The sequence below is a fragment of the Asterias rubens genome, chromosome 5, assembly GCF_902459465.1.
Source record: "Asterias rubens chromosome 5, eAstRub1.3, whole genome shotgun sequence".
In the NCBI taxonomy this organism is placed as follows: Eukaryota; Metazoa; Echinodermata; class Asteroidea; order Forcipulatida; family Asteriidae; genus Asterias; species Asterias rubens.
In genome coordinates this window covers 11,683,673-11,705,979 of record NC_047066.1, presented here as the reverse complement: position 1 = coordinate 11,705,979, position 22,307 = coordinate 11,683,673, and the positions used below count along the sequence as shown (strand labels likewise).

The window sequence follows — 22,307 nt, the reverse complement described above, 5'->3', positions numbered from 1 at the left end:
TTAAATAAAATATGAATATTTGAATAACTTTGAATATAAATATTAAGTGTTCAACATAGGTTATTCCACTGTAAGCCACGCCCATTTCACCCAAACTGGCTGTAGCCTACCAGAAGCCTGTAAGAGTTGCACTGGACTATTTTCTCTTCGATGATTTATGAAATTCAAAGTTATGTAGTATGACTTGGCTTTTACATACTTAAGGTCTTTTTTTGTGTAAAGGACGGTTAATATTTTGTAAAACTTACCCACATGCCTATGAGGATTGCAGTTGCAAAAACTTGGGCGTTCAGCAGATTTGCAGGCGCGTGACTCAATGATATATACAAACATGATTGGCAGAGAGTTTGCAACAATTAACACGCCCAAAGTTGGAACATGCGTTGGCAGCCTCGCTACAATGGGATGATGGGTAGTGCACCTTATAAAACTAATGCATTCTGGGGGGGGGGGGGGGGGTATGCGAGATCGTACGCCACTGGGAAAGAAGTTGACACCCTAGTGTGTATTGGCATTGGCTTAATGATCAAGTTGTCCACAACTTGTAATTCTCATGCCGGGATATCCAAGAAACAAAGATAATTGTCGTAGAGCTAGACTTGTGGGAATGTCGTTATAATTATGTGTTTCTTGCAGTGATTCCCCAAACTACTGCTCGTGATGATGGCCCCATGTTCAGGAACCAGCAATAATAATCGCGTGAGAACATACACCACAACAAACATTTAACAACTTTTGTTCATAAGTCTAAAAAAGAACAGACGTCACCACTGATCTGGCCATTGCCTGCTATAAAGTCGCACACGGTGTAATATCCCAAGTTAAAAATACACGACTAATGCTTTACCATCTCTGTAAATCATGGACGACTCGAAAGCGCAAACAGTTACTAAAAGTTTATAAAAAACAACCATTGGCACTTAAATGAGACTAAGATACATCAATACATTAATTATACATTGATATAATTACAATGATATTTCTCTCCATAAAGCTATTATTGAACATCATTTATTGTCTGTTGGACTTTGCACATCAATTACGGAATGCATGTCAACATTGGTCATCATGACTCATTTTTGAAACCTTCACGCTAAAACATAATTCCTTCTCTTTCGCCAGGAGCAGACCCGCGAATCTTTGGGATGAGTATAAAACCATGTTGGTCCTCATAATTGTTTTAAAAACAACAGTTATGTCCTGTAATTTCCTGTTGATGAGACACTCGACGAACAAGAAGCAGGACCCTAAAATGACAGCAAAAAATTCAACCGTCACCAGACAAAGCGCACCGCCGCGTGTTTAACCGCACACAGAAGAACACTAGGCGCCACCCGGTGTCAATACATTGACTTAAAGACGTCATTTTGTTGCCTTTGGTAGCGTTCACACTATTCGAAGCATGAATGAAACGTAACCACATGGGCTTGGAAGCCAGGCAGAAAAGACCAACGTAACTTGATACCGACCCTTAACATAGCCTGTTGATTTTCTTGTACTTGCACAGGAGTAGACATGGGAACCAGTGGTGTTGAGATTAACCCTTGTTTGTCATAGGTTTTTTCCCTTTGCATAGGAGTACACTAGCCATTGTAAGAGTAATCCCTGTTGGTCATCGCACATGCATTTTTAAAATAGTTTTCAACACTCTAAGTTTCTACTCTTTACATAGGGGTACAACTGGAAACATGTGGGGAGATATAACCCTTAAGGTCATCGAACTTAAGTTATAACGTTTGGTTTTTACCCTACAGTAGTTTCCTCTCTTCACCCAGGAGTACAGCTTACTATACCTGTTAGCACAGCTAATTGATTGCCATTTAATCTCTCTTTTGCTACTATACCTTTTTGGACTTCTGATCACCCGTAAAGTTAAACGACCCTGTAGTTCTAAACAGCTGATTCCAGATGGTACAAATCTTAGAACATTAATAAAATTGTGAATGTTTTTTTTTAGTATTTTTTCCTGACTCACACTAGAAGTGTAAATCCACCAAACACTGGCAACACCCAGGGAAAAGGTTTACACAGACGGAGGATTTTGGAGGTTAGTTGAGAGAGCTCCTGTCAAATCCCTGTCAATAAGTACTAACAATGTTACATATATTATTATTGTTTTTACAGCAGTTGTCGATTTACAAAGTGTACATTTCCTTTCCTATTTCAGACATCACCTGGCAGTTCCAGTCTCTGGCATTCCACTCTTTGGTACTGATTTCTTGACAACAGTCTAAAAAAAAAAAAGAACCAACAAAAAATTAAAGTGAAATCGTTCTTTTACAGGATTGGTAGAGCTGGCAAAATAGTCGCAGTTAGTGTTCATGTTTTGTGTTATGAACCATGTACATGAAATAATAAAAGTGTTAAAATGTGGGCTTAATCCGATGTGTGAGCCCAACCGACTATAAACCGGCCTTCACAAATGTCACTTTAATAACAAATAATAACCAATTCTTATAAAGCGCATTTCACAATAACCGTATCAATGCGCTTTACATTAGTGCCCTGGTCATAGGGCCAATAACATCCCTTTTTAATGTTTCTCAGCTCCCTTGGGAGTATATACTACCTGGGCAACAGTTTTTATCGCTCCAAAGGCTTTTTCATTCACAATATCAACCTGTACCCTCGCAGGTACCCATTTATACACCTGGGTGAAGAGAAGCAATTATAGTTGAGTATCTTGATCAAGGACACAAGTGTCACAACCGGGATTCGAACCCACACTTCAGTGGCTTAGCACCAGAACTTGAATTTGATGCTCTTAACCACTCGGCCATGACACTCTACACTTTCACTATACTGGAATACCTACCTGCATCTCTCTGCCTTTAGTCTCTATAGGTAGAAGCATGCAAGCAATTGCTGCTAACAAAGCCACTCCTCCATAGCATGAGATTGCTAGATGTGGAGATACACCCAGCAAGACCTGAATCAATCAACAGAGGGCGCTAGTTAGTTATTAGAAACAAATCTTAAGAAATCACACGTTTGATCATTTGTAAACTTGTAGACAAGTCCTTAAGTGTCATTCGCGGTGATGCGTTCTGACTCTCTTATGCGATTCCCGCAGCACTGGTGGTATTCCTGCGAGACTGCTGGCCCCTGCGAAACCCTCCATGGCGAAACTAATGCTCTCGCGCTGTGTGCAGTTAATGGTGGAGTAGCCGTCAGGCAGTAGCTTTGCGCAAGAACAGTATTTGATCATGGAGACCTGAACCATTACGCCATCACCACGATTTGACTATCTCACCGCGACAGACCATTAGATCCTTTGAAGATTCAGTTAGCAAGGATATTGAATGAAACATACCTGAGCAACAAACGGAGTAAGTACTGCTCCAACCCGAGCCATTGCACTGCATGAACCCATGCCAAGAGCTCTAGTAGCTGTGGGATACACCTGGGAAAGAAAGTAATAGATAAATGAAAACATATGCAATATAAACCTACAATGCATTCTATTCAATTCAGTTCAAGACTACGTTTATTCCATACTCTTGTTAAAAAGTAGAGAACAATTATAAGAATTATAATCAGTACATAGAAATGTAACCAAGTTAAACGCGTATAAAAGTGAACAAAAATAATATAATGTCAAGCAAATAATAAATAAATAACTATAAATTAACTATGTACAAGAGAGGAGCGAAAGCTTAAATCTGTTAAACTCAATGCAACATTTATTCAACTTTACACAAAATTTACTGCATTCAACACTGACAAAGATCTGGTGTTAAAAAGTGAAAAGGGGCGGTGGATGGAAGATCATCATGTTTTGCCAGGAATCACAAGTTTATGAAACAGGAGAAAGGTTATCCCAAAGGATTTGAGTACTTTTGGTAACACAAAACACAATGTCCATAGATTTACATTAAACATACACAGTTTGAAGATAATGATAATAGGAAGCTTACCTTAAAATATTAGATGTTGAGGTGCTATTGTTGTGGGGAAATGAGTCTTAAGAGACATTTTCTTGTTGTGTGACTTGTTTAACTCATTTCTAAAAAACTACAGCACCTTCCTTAGCAAGTAATAATTTAAGGTAATATACAATCATCATCTTCAAACGATGTAAGTTTATTGAAATCTGTGGACATTCTGTTTTGTGTCCTACAAAAAGTACCCAGACCCTTTTAAGGGGATGTAACTTTTTTATTTCGGCACATTTCTTGATTCTTACCTCTGGTGTGTAAACGTACGCTGCTTGGAAAGCTCCTGAAATGAACCCCCTGGCTGCAAACAAGAAGACTGTCAACACCGTCCTGTAAACAAGTAAATAACATACAACAAAAACATATATACAGATACGTATGTATGAGGCATTGCAATGAACTTTATCTAGGGTTTAATAGAGGAAGGGGTCATGGCTCAATTTTATGGCTCTGCAGAATTCTGCGCTTAGTGTCAGTTTTGCTTTTCCTTGACCAATCATAATCAGATAATCTGTGATCACCATTTGGCGTTGCGCCTGTAGCATAACTTGGGATTACAATGATAACGCCATGCATATAGGAAAGGCATACAGTATATTATTAGTTATCACACAAGCGCGAGTGGAATACGAAAAAATATAGCGCTTCTGCGTCCCATATCCAACGAGTTCGGCCGAGTTGGATATGGGACGCAGACGCGCTATATTTTTTCGTATTTCACGAGCGCGCGTGTGATAACAAATTTATCTTCCAGTCTCACTTGCAATGTGCAAAATGTAAAACTTTAGAGCGTTAGTTCACTCGCACAAGGTTTAGAATGTAATTTTTGCACTGTTCGTATACAGAGTGTGACAAAATGACATTTCACAATACGCACTGTGTAATAAAAATAGAGGAAGTAGGATATAAAACAGAAGTCGTAGCATATAATTTTTATCCCCCTAGTAGTTCGAGCTTCTGATTGGTGGATTAGCGCTTACTGGAAGATAAAGGTTAAAATCACACTCTTGTTGCTATGGGTTGACCAATCAGGATACAGGATTAAAAACTGCTTTTAGATGACAATTATTATGGAGTTAAGTCTCTAATTAAAGGAGAATCTTACCTCGTTGAGCAGATAAAAAGCAGGAATACAAAAATGGAGAAACAAAAGAATTCTATTCCCATTGTCTTCTTCCTTCCTAATACCTCGATGATGATGAACGTTAAAATGATACCTGAAAATAACAAAGAAAGAATTGCTCTCAACATTTCGGTCTTGTGACAAACTAAAGTATAATGCACCAAAGGCAAAAATATGTGATTGGAGAAAAATGTTTTTGAAAATGCAATACTTCATCTCGTCAAAAGAACACACTTTCGCTTTACGCATGTTTTAAAGCTGAAGTACGTAAGAAAGCGTGATTACAGTTGAACAACTTTGTTGGACCCTGGTCTCAAGCCTCTGACATGTGCAGGGCCCAATTTCATAGAGCTGCTTAGCACAAAATTTGCTAAGCATGAAATTTTTGCCTCGATAAAAAAGAGGATTACCAAACAAATTTCTGCGTGATTTTCCGGATAAGCAAACAACAGCTGATTACCAGTAACAAGCAATATGCAACAAATGGAAATTTGGTTGGTAATCCTGTTTTTATCAAGGAATAAATTTCATGCTAAGCAAATTTTTATGCTAAGCAGCTCTATGAAATTGGGCCTTGACCCTTCTGGCTTAGAAAAACAAAATTTAATTGCCAGGGCTCAAATATGGGTGAAAAATCCAAAAGACTGCAGGACTTGTAGCTTAGAATGTTCACCGAACCGATATGTGATTAACAAGACCCGAATCAAAGTTGGGGTTTGAGCTAGACCAAAGCTTTGGCCTGGAGGAAATGTAATGCAGAACGCAGGTTTAAGCTTGGGCGATATCGCGATATTATTGAATATCGCGATATTAATTTGGAAACGATTTCGATATCGGATGGATTTGGTTTTAATCGAAATATCGATAAAATATCGCGATGTATTTGCTAGCTGAGACATCTTGCACCCCATAGGTTTGGAGTAAAACCAGAAGAATAGGTCATTAGAACACCTCTCTTAAGCTATGACTGTCTCTTCTACAACTTTCACTTGGAGTTTGAAGACTGATGATGTCAAATTTCATTAATCGCGATTATATCGAATATCGCGATATATTGTCGGCGATATATCGTGAATAAAATAAATCGATATCGCCCAAGCTTACGCAGGTTGGCATAAAACTGGTGACTGGTTGTTAAAACAATTGTGCTTACCAGATTAAGGTCACCAGCCAAAACACAATGTCACATTTATGACTGGATTCTTTCTTAGTTTTGTTAATAATAATTTGGGGGGGCTAATCGTCCTTACTCGCGCGGCTACAACCTGACAACGTGTTCAGGAGGCAGGCATGCAAGGGCGCCTTTGGCTGCCAGCCACATCAACCCATTATGACCACAGAGCACAGCCAAGATCGAAAGTGTTTGATTTTTTTCCTGAGGGAGGAAAACCGGAGAGTGTGGAAAACCCTTGTAGCACAGCAGAGAACCAACGCACAACTCAACTCACATTATAGCCCCGACCGGAAATCAAACCGGGGTCACCTTGGTGAGAGGCGAGCGCTTTACGCACAAGCCAACCGTGTTTTTTAAGAAACATTTTTCTGCAGCTCTATGAAGTGGGCACCGGTTACAAATCACTACAAGAATGGATGTAAAAACAATTTTAAGACAGTGAGAAACCTACATACCTGGGAATTCAGCCAGAGTTGTCCATAGCAGGAGCCCATAGTCTTCAGCATTTAGGGATTGACAAGCGTCGTTGCATTCTAAAGTTTTCTCTGCGTTGGTTGTCACTGAAATACAATCCGAAAGTATTACAAAATGATAAAACAAAACCATGTACTGTATGTCCGTTTCTTCATAACTTTCCTGACATTTTTCCAAAATTACTATGTATGATGATTAAGAAGTGAAATCATTGTAAAATTGCAGAATCGTTGGATCATGGTCCACTGCCAATTAAGATTGAAGGAGGTGTTATAGTCTCCGGATGGACATGGTTGTACAAGAAGGAAATGGTACAGATTCGAAGTACATTTATTGTTTAAAGGTATTGGTAATTACTCAAAATAATTTTTTTTGAGTAATGGGGATAGGTTGATAGTATAAAACATTGTAAGAAACGGCTTCCTCTGAAGTGACGTAATTTTCCACAAATTTTATTTTGAGACCTCAGATTTAGAATTTGCGGTTACGAAATCAAGCATCTAAAAGCAAACAACTTCGTGTGACAAGGATGTTTTTTTCTTTCATTATTATCTCGCAACTTTGATGATCGATTGAACTCAAATTTTCACAGGTTTTTTATTTTATGCATATGTTCAGATACAGCAAGTGAGCAGACTGGTCTTTGACAATTACCAATAGTGTCCAGGGTCTTTAATTCAGTTTTAAATGGGGGAGAAAAACGCCAAGAGGGGAAAAGCAGCACCATTGGTCAACGATCAATATCCATCTGACCAAAATCGTCAATTTCATTCCTGATTAAAGGCAGTGGACACTGTTGGTAATTACTCAAAATAATTATTAGCATAAAACCTTTCTTGATTACGAGTAATGGGGAGAGGTTGATAATATAAAACATTGTGAGAAACAGCTCCCTCTGAAGTAACATAGTTTTTGAGAAAGAAGTAATTTTCCACAAATTTGATTTCGAGACCTCAGATTCAGATCTGAAAGCACACAACTTTGTGTAAAAAGAGTGTTTTTTTGTTTCATTATTATCTCGCAACTTCAACGACCAATTAAGCTCAAATTTTCACAGGTTTGTTATTTCATGCATATGTTGGGATAGACCAACTCTGAGAAGACTGGTCTTTGACAATTATCAATAGTGTCCACTGTTTTTAAAATAAAATGTGAAAATGATTTGTTTTTAAAAGGGAAAAGCTGTTGAAAGCCACTGATGTTGGAGATCTTAAACTTGGCTATATTTTTTTTGAGGCATTACTTTGCTTTAAGTGTACAGATTATGACATAAAGCCATTAAATAATTTGAAAAGAAAATCAAAAGTTGGGATGGTTAGCTCAAATCAAGTTTTTTAATGTTTTTTTTATTTAATATTAACTTTTTTAAATGGCTCCTTAAAGGGAAGGTACACTATTAGTAATTGTCAAAGACCAGTCTTCTCACTTGGTGTATCTCATCATAAGCATAAAATAACAAACCTGTGAAAATTTGAGCTCAATTGGTCATCGGAGTTGCGAGAAAATTATGACAGAAAAATGCCCTTGTTGGACGAATTTGTGTGCTATCAGATAGGAATAAAAGACTTCTAGCAAGAATTATTTTATTATTTTAGTGAAAATTACCTCTTTCTCAAAATCTATGTTACTTCAGAGGGAGCCGTTTGAACAGCTCTCCAATGCTCGTTACCAAGTCAGTTTTTAAGTTAATATTTGTCTTGAGTAATTACCAAACGTGTACCTTCCCTTTAAAGGCAGTGGACACTATTGGTAATTACTCAAAATAATTATTGGCATAAAACCTTTCTTGGTGACAAGTAATGGGGAGAGGTTGATGGTATAAAACATTGTGAGAAATGGCTCCCTCTGAAGTGCCATAGTTTTTGAGAAAGAAGTAATTTTCCATAAATTTGATTTTGAGACGTCAGATTTAGAACTTGAGGTCTCGAAATCATCTGTCTAAATGCACACAACTTTGTGTGAAAAGGGTGTTTTTTTCTTTCATTATTATCTCGCAATTTCGATGACCGATTGAGCTCAAATTTTCACAGGTTAGTTATTTTAAGCATATGTAAAGATACACCAACTGTGAAGGCTAGTCTTTGACAGTTACCAATAGTGTCCACTGCCTCTAAGGTGTTACACATATTTAAAAAAAAAAAAAAAAAAAAAAGAGAAAAACAACCAAAACCTCAACTGACCTGAACATGTGTTTCCAGATGCGAATAACTCGGTACTGAGCAAAACAATTCCATAGTAGGCAAATGCATTAGCAAACCTATAAAACAGATATTGAATGGTAATTAATGCCACACTCATTCAAACACAAAGCTAATATTAAAGTCTCAATCAGCCAACCATGAAGTTTGCTGTCACGATTCACAGTCACTAGACTTGGTTTTTTTTTTTACTTCTGAAAAATAGAAATATTTGAATAGAACCATTTGAAATAGTACGCCAAAGTCATGGTTAATAAGGTTTGCTTTATACAGGGATCAGGATTATTATACATAAATAAATTATTAACTATTATTTTTATTAACCACTTACAACAAGTCTTTAAATCAAAAACCCTGTGTAAGGATGGCTTAGCAGTGGCATAATGATAACAAAAGTGGGGGGGGGGGGTGTGCCCCAATATGATGTCCATGACTGAGGCCTGAGTACCTGTGTAGAGAAGATGGTGACGAAATGTCAATTTTATTAGATGTGTGAGGATAACTAAACAAAAATAGAGGAAAACTCATGCAATCAGATAGGGACTGGATGATAACCCACTCTACATTACAATGCATCACAGTTCAGGCTTCATTATTCCCCGCTTACCTGCAAGCGCCAAAAATCTGCACTAGCCTTGCAAGCGCAGAAGCCAACATTCACCGCTAACCCATAAAATGAGCTGATTCTGTGCTTATGGTAAGCAGAGCCATGAAATTGGGCCCTGGTTTTAATAAAAACCACCCAAAAATAAACGTATGAAGTATATAAATCTATGTATACATACATGAAGTAAAAAAGGTTTCAACTTGAGGTGTTGGTCCCCCTGGTTTCACACATCAGATAATTTACAGACTGTAGTTTAAGAACATACAAGCTCACTCATACTTCAGTTTAATTTTCACAAATAGCTACTCAAAACAACAAATCTTTAATGAATGAACTATAAATCAATGTTGTCACATCCTAGTCTGTAACTTACCAAATGAAGAGCAGCAGTACAGTTGTAAATGTCATCTCTCTAGTTTTAAATAAATCTTTATACGAGCCCCTCTCCAACTACAAATGAAAAACACAAAGAACAGATTAAAGAGTGTGGTTTGCGGCAAATCTGTGTGAAGGTTCCATTTGTGAAAGAACTATTCAACAGGTTTGACTTTAAGGAAGAATTGTTGGCAAGAGGTCTAGTGCTCTCTAGCGAAGTTCTGTTATTCACAGCATGGGTTCCTAGCTCAGACTGAGCCTGCCTGGTCAGTACCCCCTGAGTAAGACACTTATACCATAAGTACTTTTTCCTTCGGATGGGAGAAACGGCAGAAGGTCTGATTAATTCCTTTGGATAGGACGCAACACCGTAGGTTCAACTTATTCCTTTAGAATGTTAGATGGGATGTAAAGCTGTAGGTCCAAGCGTATTCATTTGGATCCTTCGTATGGAACTTGGAGCCATAGGTCCCCTGCCGTCGATTTCACAAAGAGTTAGGACTTGTCTTATCTCAAGTTAGGATGAGTAACTCGTCCTAACTTAGGATTAATATTAAGGTCTGCATGCTACAGTGCAGGGTTGGGACTCGTCCTAAATCCTAAGATTAGTCTTAAGTTAGGAAGAGTTTTGTGAAATCGACGGCTGCACTATAAAGACAGGCAGTGCTAGAACCCGACCCACAACCCTTTGTGGAAGAGTAGAGGTAAGGCCAAGCCACGCTGCAGCAATAAAGATAACGATAACGACACAAAGAGAACACATTATATTGGTTGAATTACTCCACGCAGAATACGCCCACGCTCATTCAACCAACCGAGGGCGTGCATTTTTATCGATCTAGTTTTCATTCTCGTTATCGGGGCCTGTAGTGATCGGGCATTAACCCCTGTGTTTCTGGATCAGCAAGCATTCTGGTATAATGGTTTCCGCAGGGTTGCGAGCTACAGTGATCAGGCACTCTTGCAAAGCAAAAGCGCCCTTGCTTTTATTAACAGAAATTAATAACAATATTATACAAAATGGTTTTTATCAAACAACTTAAAAAAAACAGAGGTTAAAAGTTGAGCTACAAGTCCATTCAGTTTGCTGCACCTCATTTATGGAGCAATCTCCCTCTACACATAAAACAAGCCAACACTATCTCAAGTTTCAAGACTCTTCCCAAAATATTTCTGTTCAATTCATCATCTCCACTTATTTATTTATTTTTGTCGTCTTCAGTTAGCCTGGTTTAACATTCTTTGTGTTTTTGTCGTCAGCATTTTGTATTGTCATTGCGTAATTGTCTTGCCCTTGTTTCTTCTTTGATGCTTATTTGTTTGTTTGTTTGTTTGTTTGTTTGTGTGTTTTCTTGTCTGTATAAAGGCTGTTGTCTACAAGCCACGGCTTATCTAACAGATTAGATTATATTGTTTTTCTGTATAATTTAATACACTTTAGATTTGTTAAATTTCTATGTACTGTTTAATTCTCACAATTGTTTTTTTTTTCAACAAGAGTATGGAATAAACGTTTATTGAAAACAATCATATTATACATAAGTACTGAGTACTTGGAGATTTTTTTGTGAGGCGTTAGGCGCTATAGAAATGCAACTGTTATTATAATTATTATTCATAAATACCTAAGACAGTTAATCCATTCTGATTGGTCGAGAGGCGACAAGTGGGGGTGTTTGAACGGATGATATAACACCAGTAAAAAGTGTTGAAACATGGCGTGACACGCGAGCTTGCACCTGTGCTTATTAGACAGTTTCTTCATTCCTATTGGTCGAGAGCAACGGCTGGAACAATTGTGCCACATCACGCGATACGTGCGACGCGCAAAGCATTCCCTTATAAGGAGTTGTTTACCCAAGGGCCTTACCATTTCAAAGCTGGAGGGGGGTTGTGTTGAAAGAAATCATTGAACAATTACAATTTTTGCATTTATTTTACTTTTTGACCAACAAGTGTTGATGTTTTTTGACCAAAAAGGTATTATAAAAATGGGAATCAAAGTGTGTTGAATTGGTTTTCAACTAGTGGTTTAAACCCCTAGAACCAGGCCTCTTTGGGTTTAAACCACTAGTTGAAAACCTCTTCACCACACATTGATACCCTCATTATTATTATTAATGATGTGAGAGTATCCTGCTAGTCCTACATGTCTAAATTAAAACCCAAGACAATGCCCAATTGGTCAAGCCTTTCTTAACTTACCGCTACTTCTTCAATCTTGAGTTTACCAAGAGGCATGGGTTTGTTATTCGTCATGGCAACAGCTTTTAAGATTTCATGAGCTTTTTCTTGGTTGCCGCAGGCGACATAGTAGCGAGCACTCTCTGGTAGCCACTGCAATCAAACCATTAACAAAAGTATTTAAAAAAATAAACCAAAACACAAAACACAGAATTGGATATCCAGACTTCAAAGCTTAAATACAAATAGAAACAGACATGAGTAAAAACTTTACTGTTTTGCTTATAAAAGTAAAAACTAGTCCCCAGGTGAAGTCTTGGGAACTAGTTTGTCAACTTCAAATACCCAGAGAACTTCCCTCCCTGTCAACTTGTAACGACCGTGATGTAAAACTAGCTTGTTGCCGAAAGAGGTTGCAAAAAAACTTCCGAGCACCCACGGTAAATTAACAAGGCTGCTTATAGTACAATGTGAACAGCTCCATGCTGTACACCTACGTAGCGCAACAATGCTGTAAAACGCTATGCAAGCATTGCGGTATATAAGTCCAGGGCCCAATTTAATAGAGCTGCTGAGCATGAAAACTTTGCCTTGATAAAAACTGGATTACCGACCAAATTTCGACGTGATTTTTCAGGATAAGCAAACAACAGCTAAATACCAGTAACAAGCAATATGCAACAAATGGAAATTCGGTTGGTAATCCTGTTTTTACCAAGGAAGAAATTTCATGCTGAACGATTTTTTGTGATTCGCAACTCTATGAAATTGGGCCCCGGTGGGAAAGCACGGTTGAATTACAGCAACGCCAGTCACGGTAACTTTTTGCATGGCAGCAGGAGAATGAGACCAATGGAAGCACGGCTTGAGGCATCTTACCTTACAACAAATAACGAAGATGAGGACTGGTATAGATGAGAACAAGAGGAGGTAGTGCCAGCCTAGCGTTGGCATGACGATGAGAGCAAGGAGGACCTCAAGTACTGTTCCCAATGCCCAGAATACCTAAAGACGCCAAACAAAACAGTTATTAAGTTAGAGTGACAAGATTTAGAGCAATTCTTGGTACATGTAGTTCTTCAAGTAAACTTCCAGATCCTGATTTGTCTCTTGTGTGTACTGACTATACACTAGTATACACACATTGACTGGTAATGAGGTAACTAGTGTACGTCTATTCCCCTGAGGGACTTTGAGTGACCAGAAGAGGGACCTATTTCCCGAGGCCGAAGGCCGAGGGAAATAAGCCCCTCTTTTGGTCACTCTCTGGCCCTAGGGGGAATAGACGTACATGTACACTAGTTACCGAATTATGTCAGAATAGTGTTTTATAACACAGCTCGGTCTTAAAATGTGAAATAAGAACAGAAATCTGGAAAAGAAAGTTTTGTAGTTGCTGTTCACGGTTCAAGTCAAGAGAGGGCGCTGTAACTGGGCACTATTTTCAAAGACTAGTGCCCGCTCGGGAACTGGTTCCTGCAAAACAAGCGGGCAGGATCACTAGACTATATTAGTTCATCCCACGTGACCGCGTTTCAGACAACCAGAATACAGAACAAGCAAGAGGTATGTTTTAATGCCATTTTAATAAAAATATTAATTTGGGAGGCTAATCATCCTTACTCGCAGCTAAGATCTGAATTGCAAAGGATGCGGCTAAAACGTGTTTGAGGAAAAGGCATGCAAGGGCGACTTTGGCAGCCAGCCACACCCATTTTGACCACGAAGCACATCGAAAGTGTTTGATTTTTCCCAATTTTTGTTGTGGTGAGTTGATGATACAGTGATCAAGTACATGTAGGTGGTGAAATGTTTGTCTGACAGCCGGGTATTTTGAGCAAAAGTTACTTTATTAGTGCGGAGTGCTACTGCCTTCCAAAATGGTGATCGTGGCAGACAGTAGCCGTTTATGACATTGCTGCAAGGGGCTGTATGTACATGTAGCAAAGATGGATTCAGTAAACAATCCATGCTTTATGTAGAGATACTTACTGAGGTAAACACCACACACATTCCTCTACTCTTGGAAGGCAGAAACTCAGAATACAGGGTTATTCTAGATAGGAAAAAAAACACAAACAAACATAAATTCTTACTCTTACTGACTGATCACCAACCACATGCACTGGTCAATTTCCACACAATGTGGACAATCTCATTTGCTCTTTGGTAAATTGGTTTGCTTCCATCAAGAATATTTATTTGGACTACTCCACACTGTAACAAAAATCTGTACAATTTACAGTGCTTTACCTTGCAGCTAGGATGCCAGTTAAAGTGCAGTAAATTTCACAGTGGAAGTTTTGTAAGACTTTACAGATTTTTTTTACGGTGAAGGAGATCTTGAGTAAATCTGGAAATAGTAAAAAAAATTGTAACAAATCAAGCTCAACTACTTGTATGTAACTATCCAGTGAAAATTTTCTGTTGTACACACCCAGCTGAAATTTAAAATGTTTTTAAAAATTCCTGAAAAAGGGGCTTCTGGGCTTGGGTTCCCCTTAAATGTAAGACAGTGGGACCTCCCGGATGTTACAATTCAGGAGGTTTAAAAGTATACCAATGTAGTTGGTTTTTGAAACCGTTTCATTGTTGAAATCCTTTTTAAATATCGCTATAAAATTTATTTCAAAAGGAGTTTACATCTGCAGGGGTTCAGGAAGAATAATCAACAATTCAAATTCTCAATCTGAGAAATGTTACTGTTAGTAAAGCTTTTCAGAAAAAACATTTTTTGTAAAACAAATTATCATTTTTCCCATACCTACATTTACATAAAAGTGAAATTATTCTCAAAATGCTTTATGCTAATGAAAGCTGCTGTCCAAGTATTTCAAACCAAGTAACTTTTTATTGCCATTGATTTTAAGAATGATTGCCAAACGTGCCTTCCCTTTATGGGTCAGATTGTATTATATAATTTAAGAGATTTACATACGAACAAACACTTTGCATCACCAAAAAAACAAAACTATTTTTTTTTCTCCCATTCGTGCCTGATTTACTTCTTTCAACAAAGTTTGAAGCCTGAATGATTTTTGTATAGAACATCCTGAAACCAAGAAAAAAATCACACGCCTGCATTCAACTATACATCATGTACGTATACATGCTGTACCTACGAAACCCCAAGTCTACACTCTGAGTCATTTATGCGCTGAAGCGAGTCAAATGTCAACGAGGCTACGAAAACAGACTGAAGTTGACTTGTAATTTGACCACTCAATTTGCCCTGCTCCTAATGTGGTGCTCTTTTCCTTTAACTTCTTCTTTTTCTTCCCACGTACTCCGATATTGCTTCAAGACTCGTTTATGCAGTTTCCTCAATATCACTGTCACAGGAACCTGCCTGGAATTCTTGTACATGGATGTGTGGATGGCTGCAGTTTGTGCTCGAGTATTTATTTTAAGATTTTTTTTTAAATAAGAAAAAAAACCTCAGGCACGGATTTGTGGGTGCACTGTACATGTATGTACAAAACTGCGTATTCCATTTGTAGAGTGTTCCATTTTAAACAGGGGCTACATGATAATCTCAATATTTTAACTGTTTACCTTTTTTTGGCAAAATAGACATCCTATTAGTGATTAGCATGGAGGTAGATTTGCTACCAGTATATAACCTTTTTACGCTTAAAATTTGCATTTAGTAATGAATAATTCAAGTCAAAAATGCACCTCTCCGTGCGGCTTTTTCAGCCAAGAGGTATGATAATGATATTCAATGACCCCTTGACCCCAATGACATAATCCACACGTCTGCATGTTTTGTTCAATTCTGTTGGATGGAGAACTGCACAAGTAAACTGACCATGCTTTACAGGGGCAGGCCAGGCCTGACACTGCACGGCGGCAACAAAGTCGATTGCCTCCATGCCTTGGTGCCTGTGAAGAAACGCTCCAGTAGAAATTCCTCATAGGGGTGCCCTTTTATTAACAAGGAGGAAATGCCTTGGTGCCCTTGCCCTGTCAATGTTGCAAAACTAAACATATAGGCCGGGCAGGTACATTATTTCCAACAGTTTGGGTTTTGAGTAACCACAATGGTGTTGGATTTTGTTGGATCAAAGTAAGGAAGGAACTGGTAAGTGATAAATAGAAGACTCACGATTGTGGAACGCCTCCGACTCCGAACCCGACCAAGCCTCTCAAGACGAGAATCCATATGTAGGTAGGTGAGAAACTACTCATCAAGCCATAGTAGAACAACCAGACTGAGCACATGATGAGTCCCTGATAACAGAATTAGAAAAAAAGGTAAACAGTTAAAGACACTGGACACTATTGGTAATTGTCAAAGACTCGAGTCTCCTCACTTATAGTGTCTCAACATACATATATGCATAAAATTACAAACCTGTGAAAACTTGAACTAAATTGGTTGTCGAATTGCGAGATAATAATGAAAGGAAAAAACACCCTATTCACACGAAGTTGTGTGCTTTCAGATTCTTGATTTTGGGACCTCAAAACCTAATTCTGAGGTCTCAAAATCAAATTACTTCTTTTTCGAAAACTACACTACTTCAGAGAGACCCGTTTCTCACAATGTTTTATACTTGTTACCAAGAACGGTTTAATGCTAATAAATATTTAGAGTAGTTACCAATATTGTCCACTGCCTTTTACACTCAGGACAGACTCTTATTTTGGTCACTCATTAGCCATAGCTGAACTACCCACAAACCACAGAAGAGTCAGTCTGAGTTAATGTCTTACTCACTGCAGGTGGGAACTCATCTTTAACTCATTCAGCCATTGCAGAACCACAACACTGAGCTAACCCGAGTGCTTCAGGGAATGAAAGTGAGTAAAGACTGTTACTCAGATAGATACTCATCTGAAACTCATCTGGCCATTAGCTCAACTACCACATTGAGCACAAACTGATTTCTTGAACAGGGAATGAGATAGAGTTAAAGGGACACAATGCCTTGGATCGAACGAGTTGGCAGTATAAAAAGCCTTTGTAACCGTTTGTTATAAAATGCATATGGTTGGAAAGCTGTTGTAAAAGTAGAATACAATGATCCACACAAATACGCGTCACAATTGCGTGGTTTTCCTTTTACCTCGTCGACTAACACGGTCGGCCATTTATGGGAGTCAAATTTGTGATGCTTTTCCATCCCAATTAAAATACTAGTAGGACTATTGTATGTAACGAACCAGCTTGTTTTATAGGGTTTTAATATTATGGTTGCTACCAGCCCAGATTTATTACGATGGCCTTGACTACAGTCACCAAGGCAACAAGCTAGCATCATCTTTGCATCAACACACAATACCGGCACATTTTATGAAAACACAGAGTTACAGGTTCACTAATCTCAAGTAAATGCCTTCCTCCACAGTCTCATTAAAACCATCACAGACAGGCAAAATTAACTTTGCGTATAAACCACTCCGTAATTAGATTTTATCTATATGAGTTCCTGGTATTGCAGGCCTAATGAATTAAAAGGTTTTTGCATGAACACTGCAGAGTTGCTTGATTAAGCCTCGGCTACAGTGGTGTATGGGAGGCAAGCAAGGGGGGCTTTTGTTGTATTAGTCTTGGTGCAAGACGTTTCTCGTTTCCCTTTCACTTTACTATTTAATATTTCCTGATGGGATTTTACCAAGGAGAAAACACCTTGGTGCCCTTGCCATTTCCAAAACAAAGCATACAGGCCTGGGGCTGGAATGTCAACAGAAAAACAGCTGGTTTCAGAGGCCTCATCTTGTCTGTGTGTTGTTTTTAAACATCCCATGTTATCAAAATCAATATTTCTGTAGATCATTGTCAAGGCATTCATTCTATTTTCACTTTTATTGTCTTTAATGTTTTTTTTGTATTGCTCTATTTATGCAAATGTTCAGTTCTTGAATCCCAGTTGTAATAGTAATAAAAATAGTATTTATTCCGGAAAAACGTTCACAAGTACATAACACACATAACCAGTAATTTAAAAACTTAAAGGAACACGTTGCCTTGGAGCGGACGAGTTGGTCTTTGAAAAGCTTTTAGAATACAATGATCCACACACATTTGCCTCGAAATTGCGTGGTTTTCCTTTTACTTTGCGAACTAACACAGTCGGCCATTTATGGGAGTCAAAAATCTTACTCCCATAAGACGAGGTAAAAGGAAAACCACGCAATTTCGAGTGATACTTGTGTGGATCATTGTTATACTTTTAAAATATCTTTCTAATCATATGCATTTTATAACAAACGGTTACAAATGCTTTTCAAAGACCAACTCGACCAGTCCAAGGCAACGTGTTCCTTTAAGTTCAACAACAGTGGGATGCCCAGGAGAGCATAAGGGTAAATATAACTGACGCAACAGGCCTACGTATGTCTCCCAAATGAAAAGCCAGGAAAAATATTATGACTAATATTTAAAACTAGCCATACGCTGCCTGACTCTTTGTGAAATCGACCCCTGATATAATTGTTAATGTATTTTTCTGATGGACAAATTTTTAGTATTGTCACTTAAACTAATGTTTTTAAACAACTTTATAAGCTTTATAAGAAAGGGCAACTCTATAAGAAAGGTCATAGAAATCTTTGAACAACTATAAAAGGCCTAACAAGGGCACACGGACATTATCTTACATTATTTCCCCAAATATTTCCATTAGAGAGGAAATTATTGGAAGGTATTGAATGTATTGCGTTAGCAGGCCTGGAATTTCATCTTTGGGAGGGCAAGGCCATTTTCATTTTGAAAAGGGCACGTCCATTGGAAAATCTTAAAGTCTATGGGAATTTTTGAAAGGGCACTTAGGCCAAGACAAGGGCCATGGAGGCCATGGCCTCCGTGGCCTCCTTGAAATTCGAGGCCTGCGTTAGTTTTTTTTCTTTTCTTGACTAGTCTGCCGGAAGCCAGTATTTTTCTAAACATCCCTCATAAATGTTTACGAGCCTTGGCTATTAAAGAATAATACTCACAAAACTCTAAAATACTTCAATCACATCATGAAAACCTGATCAAATATCATAGGTAAACTGGATAACACCGGGAGACCAGATACCTCAATAGAATTAGAGACAAAAGAAAAGTGAAATACATCACAAATTAAATTCACAAAATGAAATGGAAATGAGCAGGGCATATGTAGCAAGGACTGGCAGACAATATGGACAATATTGACAGAATGGCAATACATAATAACAAGATCCAGTTAAAAAACGATAAGGGAAGATGTAGTAAAGATTGCAGGGAAGACTAAGGCCCGACTTCACAAAGACCCAAGATTGATGTTTACTGCAAATCGATTGTAGTTGCTTTAAGGGAGTGGACACTATTGGTAATTACTCAAAATAATTATTAGCATAAATTCTTTCTTGGTGACGAGTAATGGGGAGAGGTTGATGGTACAGTGTATAAATAAATATATTGTGAGAAACGGTTCCTTCTGAAGTGCCATAGTTTTTGAGAAAGAAGTAATGTTCCACGAATTTGATTTAGAGACCTCAGATTTAGAACTTGAGGTCTCGAAATCAACCATCTAAACGCACACAACTTCGTGTGACACAGGGTTTTTTTTCTTTCATTATTATCTGGCAACTCCGATGACCGAATGAGCTCAAATTTTCACAGGTTTGTTATTCTATGCATATGTTGAGATACACCAACTGTGAGGTCTAGTATTTAACAATTACCAATAGTGTCCCTTGTCCAATGCCTTTAAAGGGAAGGTACACATTTTGTAATTACTCAAAACAAATATTAACTTAAAAACTGACTTGGTAACGAGCATTGGGGAGCTGTTGATAGTATAAAACATTGTAAAAAACGACTCCCTCTGAAGTAACGTAGTTTTTTAGAAAGAGGTAATTTCTCACTAAAATAATAAAAGACTTCTAGCTACGTAGAAATCTTTTATTCCTACTGTATCTGAAAGCACACAAATTCGTCCAGCAAGGGTGTTTTTTCTTTCATCATTTTCCTTTCTGACCAAAAAGTGATGATGTTTTTGACCGAAAAGGTATTTATGAATGGGAATCCAAAGTGTGTTGAATCGATTTTCAACTAGTGGTTTAAACCCGCCGAGGCCTGGTTCTTTATAATTTACTTCGTCTCGGTAAAATTATCAAGAACCAGGCCTCGTTGGGATTAAACCACTAGTTGAAAACCTCTTCACCACACATTGATTCCCTTAATATACAACAAGAAAGCCCCTACATGTATCAATTTTGTTTAGCCATCCACGTCTGGTTCTAGTGTAGATTCTTATTTGTTTCCCTTACAAAAAAGTTCTATAGAATTTTATATAAAAAAATCTATAGAATTTCTATAAAAAAATCTATAGAAAAATCTATGATCTATAATACAATTTCTATACAGTTTCTATACAAATTCTATACAATTTCTATACCACAGAATCTATACAAAACAAATCTACAGAACTCTTACTGTAAATGTTTAAAGAGGTCTTTTTGCCTTACACACCTTATATGCCTATTTGTTTGTTTTTATTAATTCTTTAGATCAGTTCTTTATTTGGCGCTTGTGCTGTCTGATGTTGAAATATAATAATAAAACCAAATAAGAAAGACATAATATAGGCCTAATGTTTGGTTTTACCTTACACTGATGTGTGATAAGCACTGCCTACATGTACAATACTCTTTGGAAAGTAGTGTGTTGAAAAGAAAATTCATAGATTACTTGGGATTAGAATCTAGAGTTTACGGTTAGCAGCGCTTTGAAATGGAAATTCATGCAGTAAGCTGTTAATGTAGCTGTTCAGCAGCTTTATGAGGTTTAGGCTCTGTTTTTATTTCAGAGCCTCTTCTGAATACCAAAATTTACTCTGCTGCGATAAAATAAATAGTCAGACCAGTTCTCAATGAACAAATTTACACAGCACAGTAGGTACACATCAAACTGAATAAATAATATACCCGGCCAAACTGTCACAATGCGCTTTAATCTCCTACATGTGCTCTTCGTGTGCAACTGAGTGAAACTCCCTGTATAAATTATTACTAACACTAACTGCACACCGCAAGTACAACACACACTATGACAGATTGAGCTACACAAGTCACTCCCACTAAAACCCGACCATATGGACGTTTTTATGTTATTCTGTCCACACAGTTCAAGTCAAGAAAAAAAAAATCCCCCGTCAGACACTAGCCTATACGTATATAACTCTACGTTCGTGACAGACTGTATTGCACTAAAGTGTGAATGAAGCTTTAGATGCCGCAAAGCTCTTTTTCCACCCAGGTAGTTTAGAATGATAAATGTCAAGTTAATGAATTTTTTTTCTGAGGCGATAAACAACTCACGCTGGTGATATCAATGTTGTGAAATATTAAATCGAGCCGAGATCGGGGACAGGCTTTCTGAGGAAAGCAGTTACAATGCTAATCTGTAATTTCTGAAGATCAACACAAAGAAAGAAATCAGTAGATAGGATGTAATTATTGCAGAACAGGCTGACAGTCTACAACCTGGAATAATGTGACAAATTCAAATAAGTTTTCTTGTTCAATTTCAACCATCTTTAAAGAAACACGTTGCATTGAATCAAGCGCTTTGGTCTATGAAAAGCGTTTGAAACTGTTGTTAGAAAGATGTTTTAAAAGTAAAATATAACAATCCACACAAATTATGCCTCAAATTTTTTTATGAAATTAAATAATTTACTACCCTTGTCGAGGGTAGTAAATTGTTATATTTCATAAATTCATCAATTGTCAATTTGTATGCAGGTAATAATAATAATAATAATAATAAGACTTGTAATGCGCACATATCCACCCTGCTGGGTGTTCAAGGCGCAGTAAAACCAAAAACAAAACAAAAACAAAACACAACACAAAGAAAAACAGACACAACAAAATTAGTCATTGAAAACCTGTGACATAAGATAAGTTTTGAGAAGAGACTTGAATTTTGCGGTACAAACACAAGATCGAAGATTAAGTGGTAGAGAGTTCCAGATGAGATGAGATTTTATTTTAGAAATAGCTTACACCCATTGGAGGCATAATGTGCTGATACTTTGTATCGTAAATGTATGTTCCCAAAAGTAAAAATGATACAACTCACAGATTGGATATCCGATGATTCAAACCAAAGCAATAAGAACAATGCCATACCGCCAGTGCCTGCAGAAGTGCTTATGGGACTTTTGTTCGTATTGCATTACTTTTCGTCCGACTTATCTAAGACCGACTTATTGCAACAGGCTTAATGACTGACTAAGCTAAGACCGTCTAAGGC

General features: G+C 37.7%; 1 protein-coding gene across 1 annotated transcript in view; it reads right to left on the bottom strand.

Annotated features, from left to right (window-relative positions):
- Window positions 1–541: 541 nt before the first annotated feature.
- LOC117290411 (synaptic vesicle 2-related protein-like) overlaps window positions 542–22,307 on the bottom strand; it is a 38,268-nt gene continuing 16,502 nt past the window's right edge. Inside the window, exons 6-17 of the mRNA XM_033771800.1 lie at window positions 16,182–16,306; window positions 14,066–14,129; window positions 12,953–13,078; window positions 12,095–12,226; window positions 9,888–9,964; window positions 8,890–8,966; window positions 6,691–6,795; window positions 5,044–5,155; window positions 4,187–4,268; window positions 3,314–3,403; window positions 2,816–2,929; window positions 542–2,230 (exon numbers count right to left, since the gene is read on the bottom strand). Coding sequence (XP_033627691.1) covers window positions 2,171–2,230; window positions 2,816–2,929; window positions 3,314–3,403; window positions 4,187–4,268; window positions 5,044–5,155; window positions 6,691–6,795; window positions 8,890–8,966; window positions 9,888–9,964; window positions 12,095–12,226; window positions 12,953–13,078; window positions 14,066–14,129; window positions 16,182–16,306 — 1,164 coding nt within the window. The 3' untranslated portion in view covers window positions 542–2,170. The remainder of the gene's footprint in view (window positions 2,231–2,815; window positions 2,930–3,313; window positions 3,404–4,186; window positions 4,269–5,043; window positions 5,156–6,690; window positions 6,796–8,889; window positions 8,967–9,887; window positions 9,965–12,094; window positions 12,227–12,952; window positions 13,079–14,065; window positions 14,130–16,181; window positions 16,307–22,307) is intronic.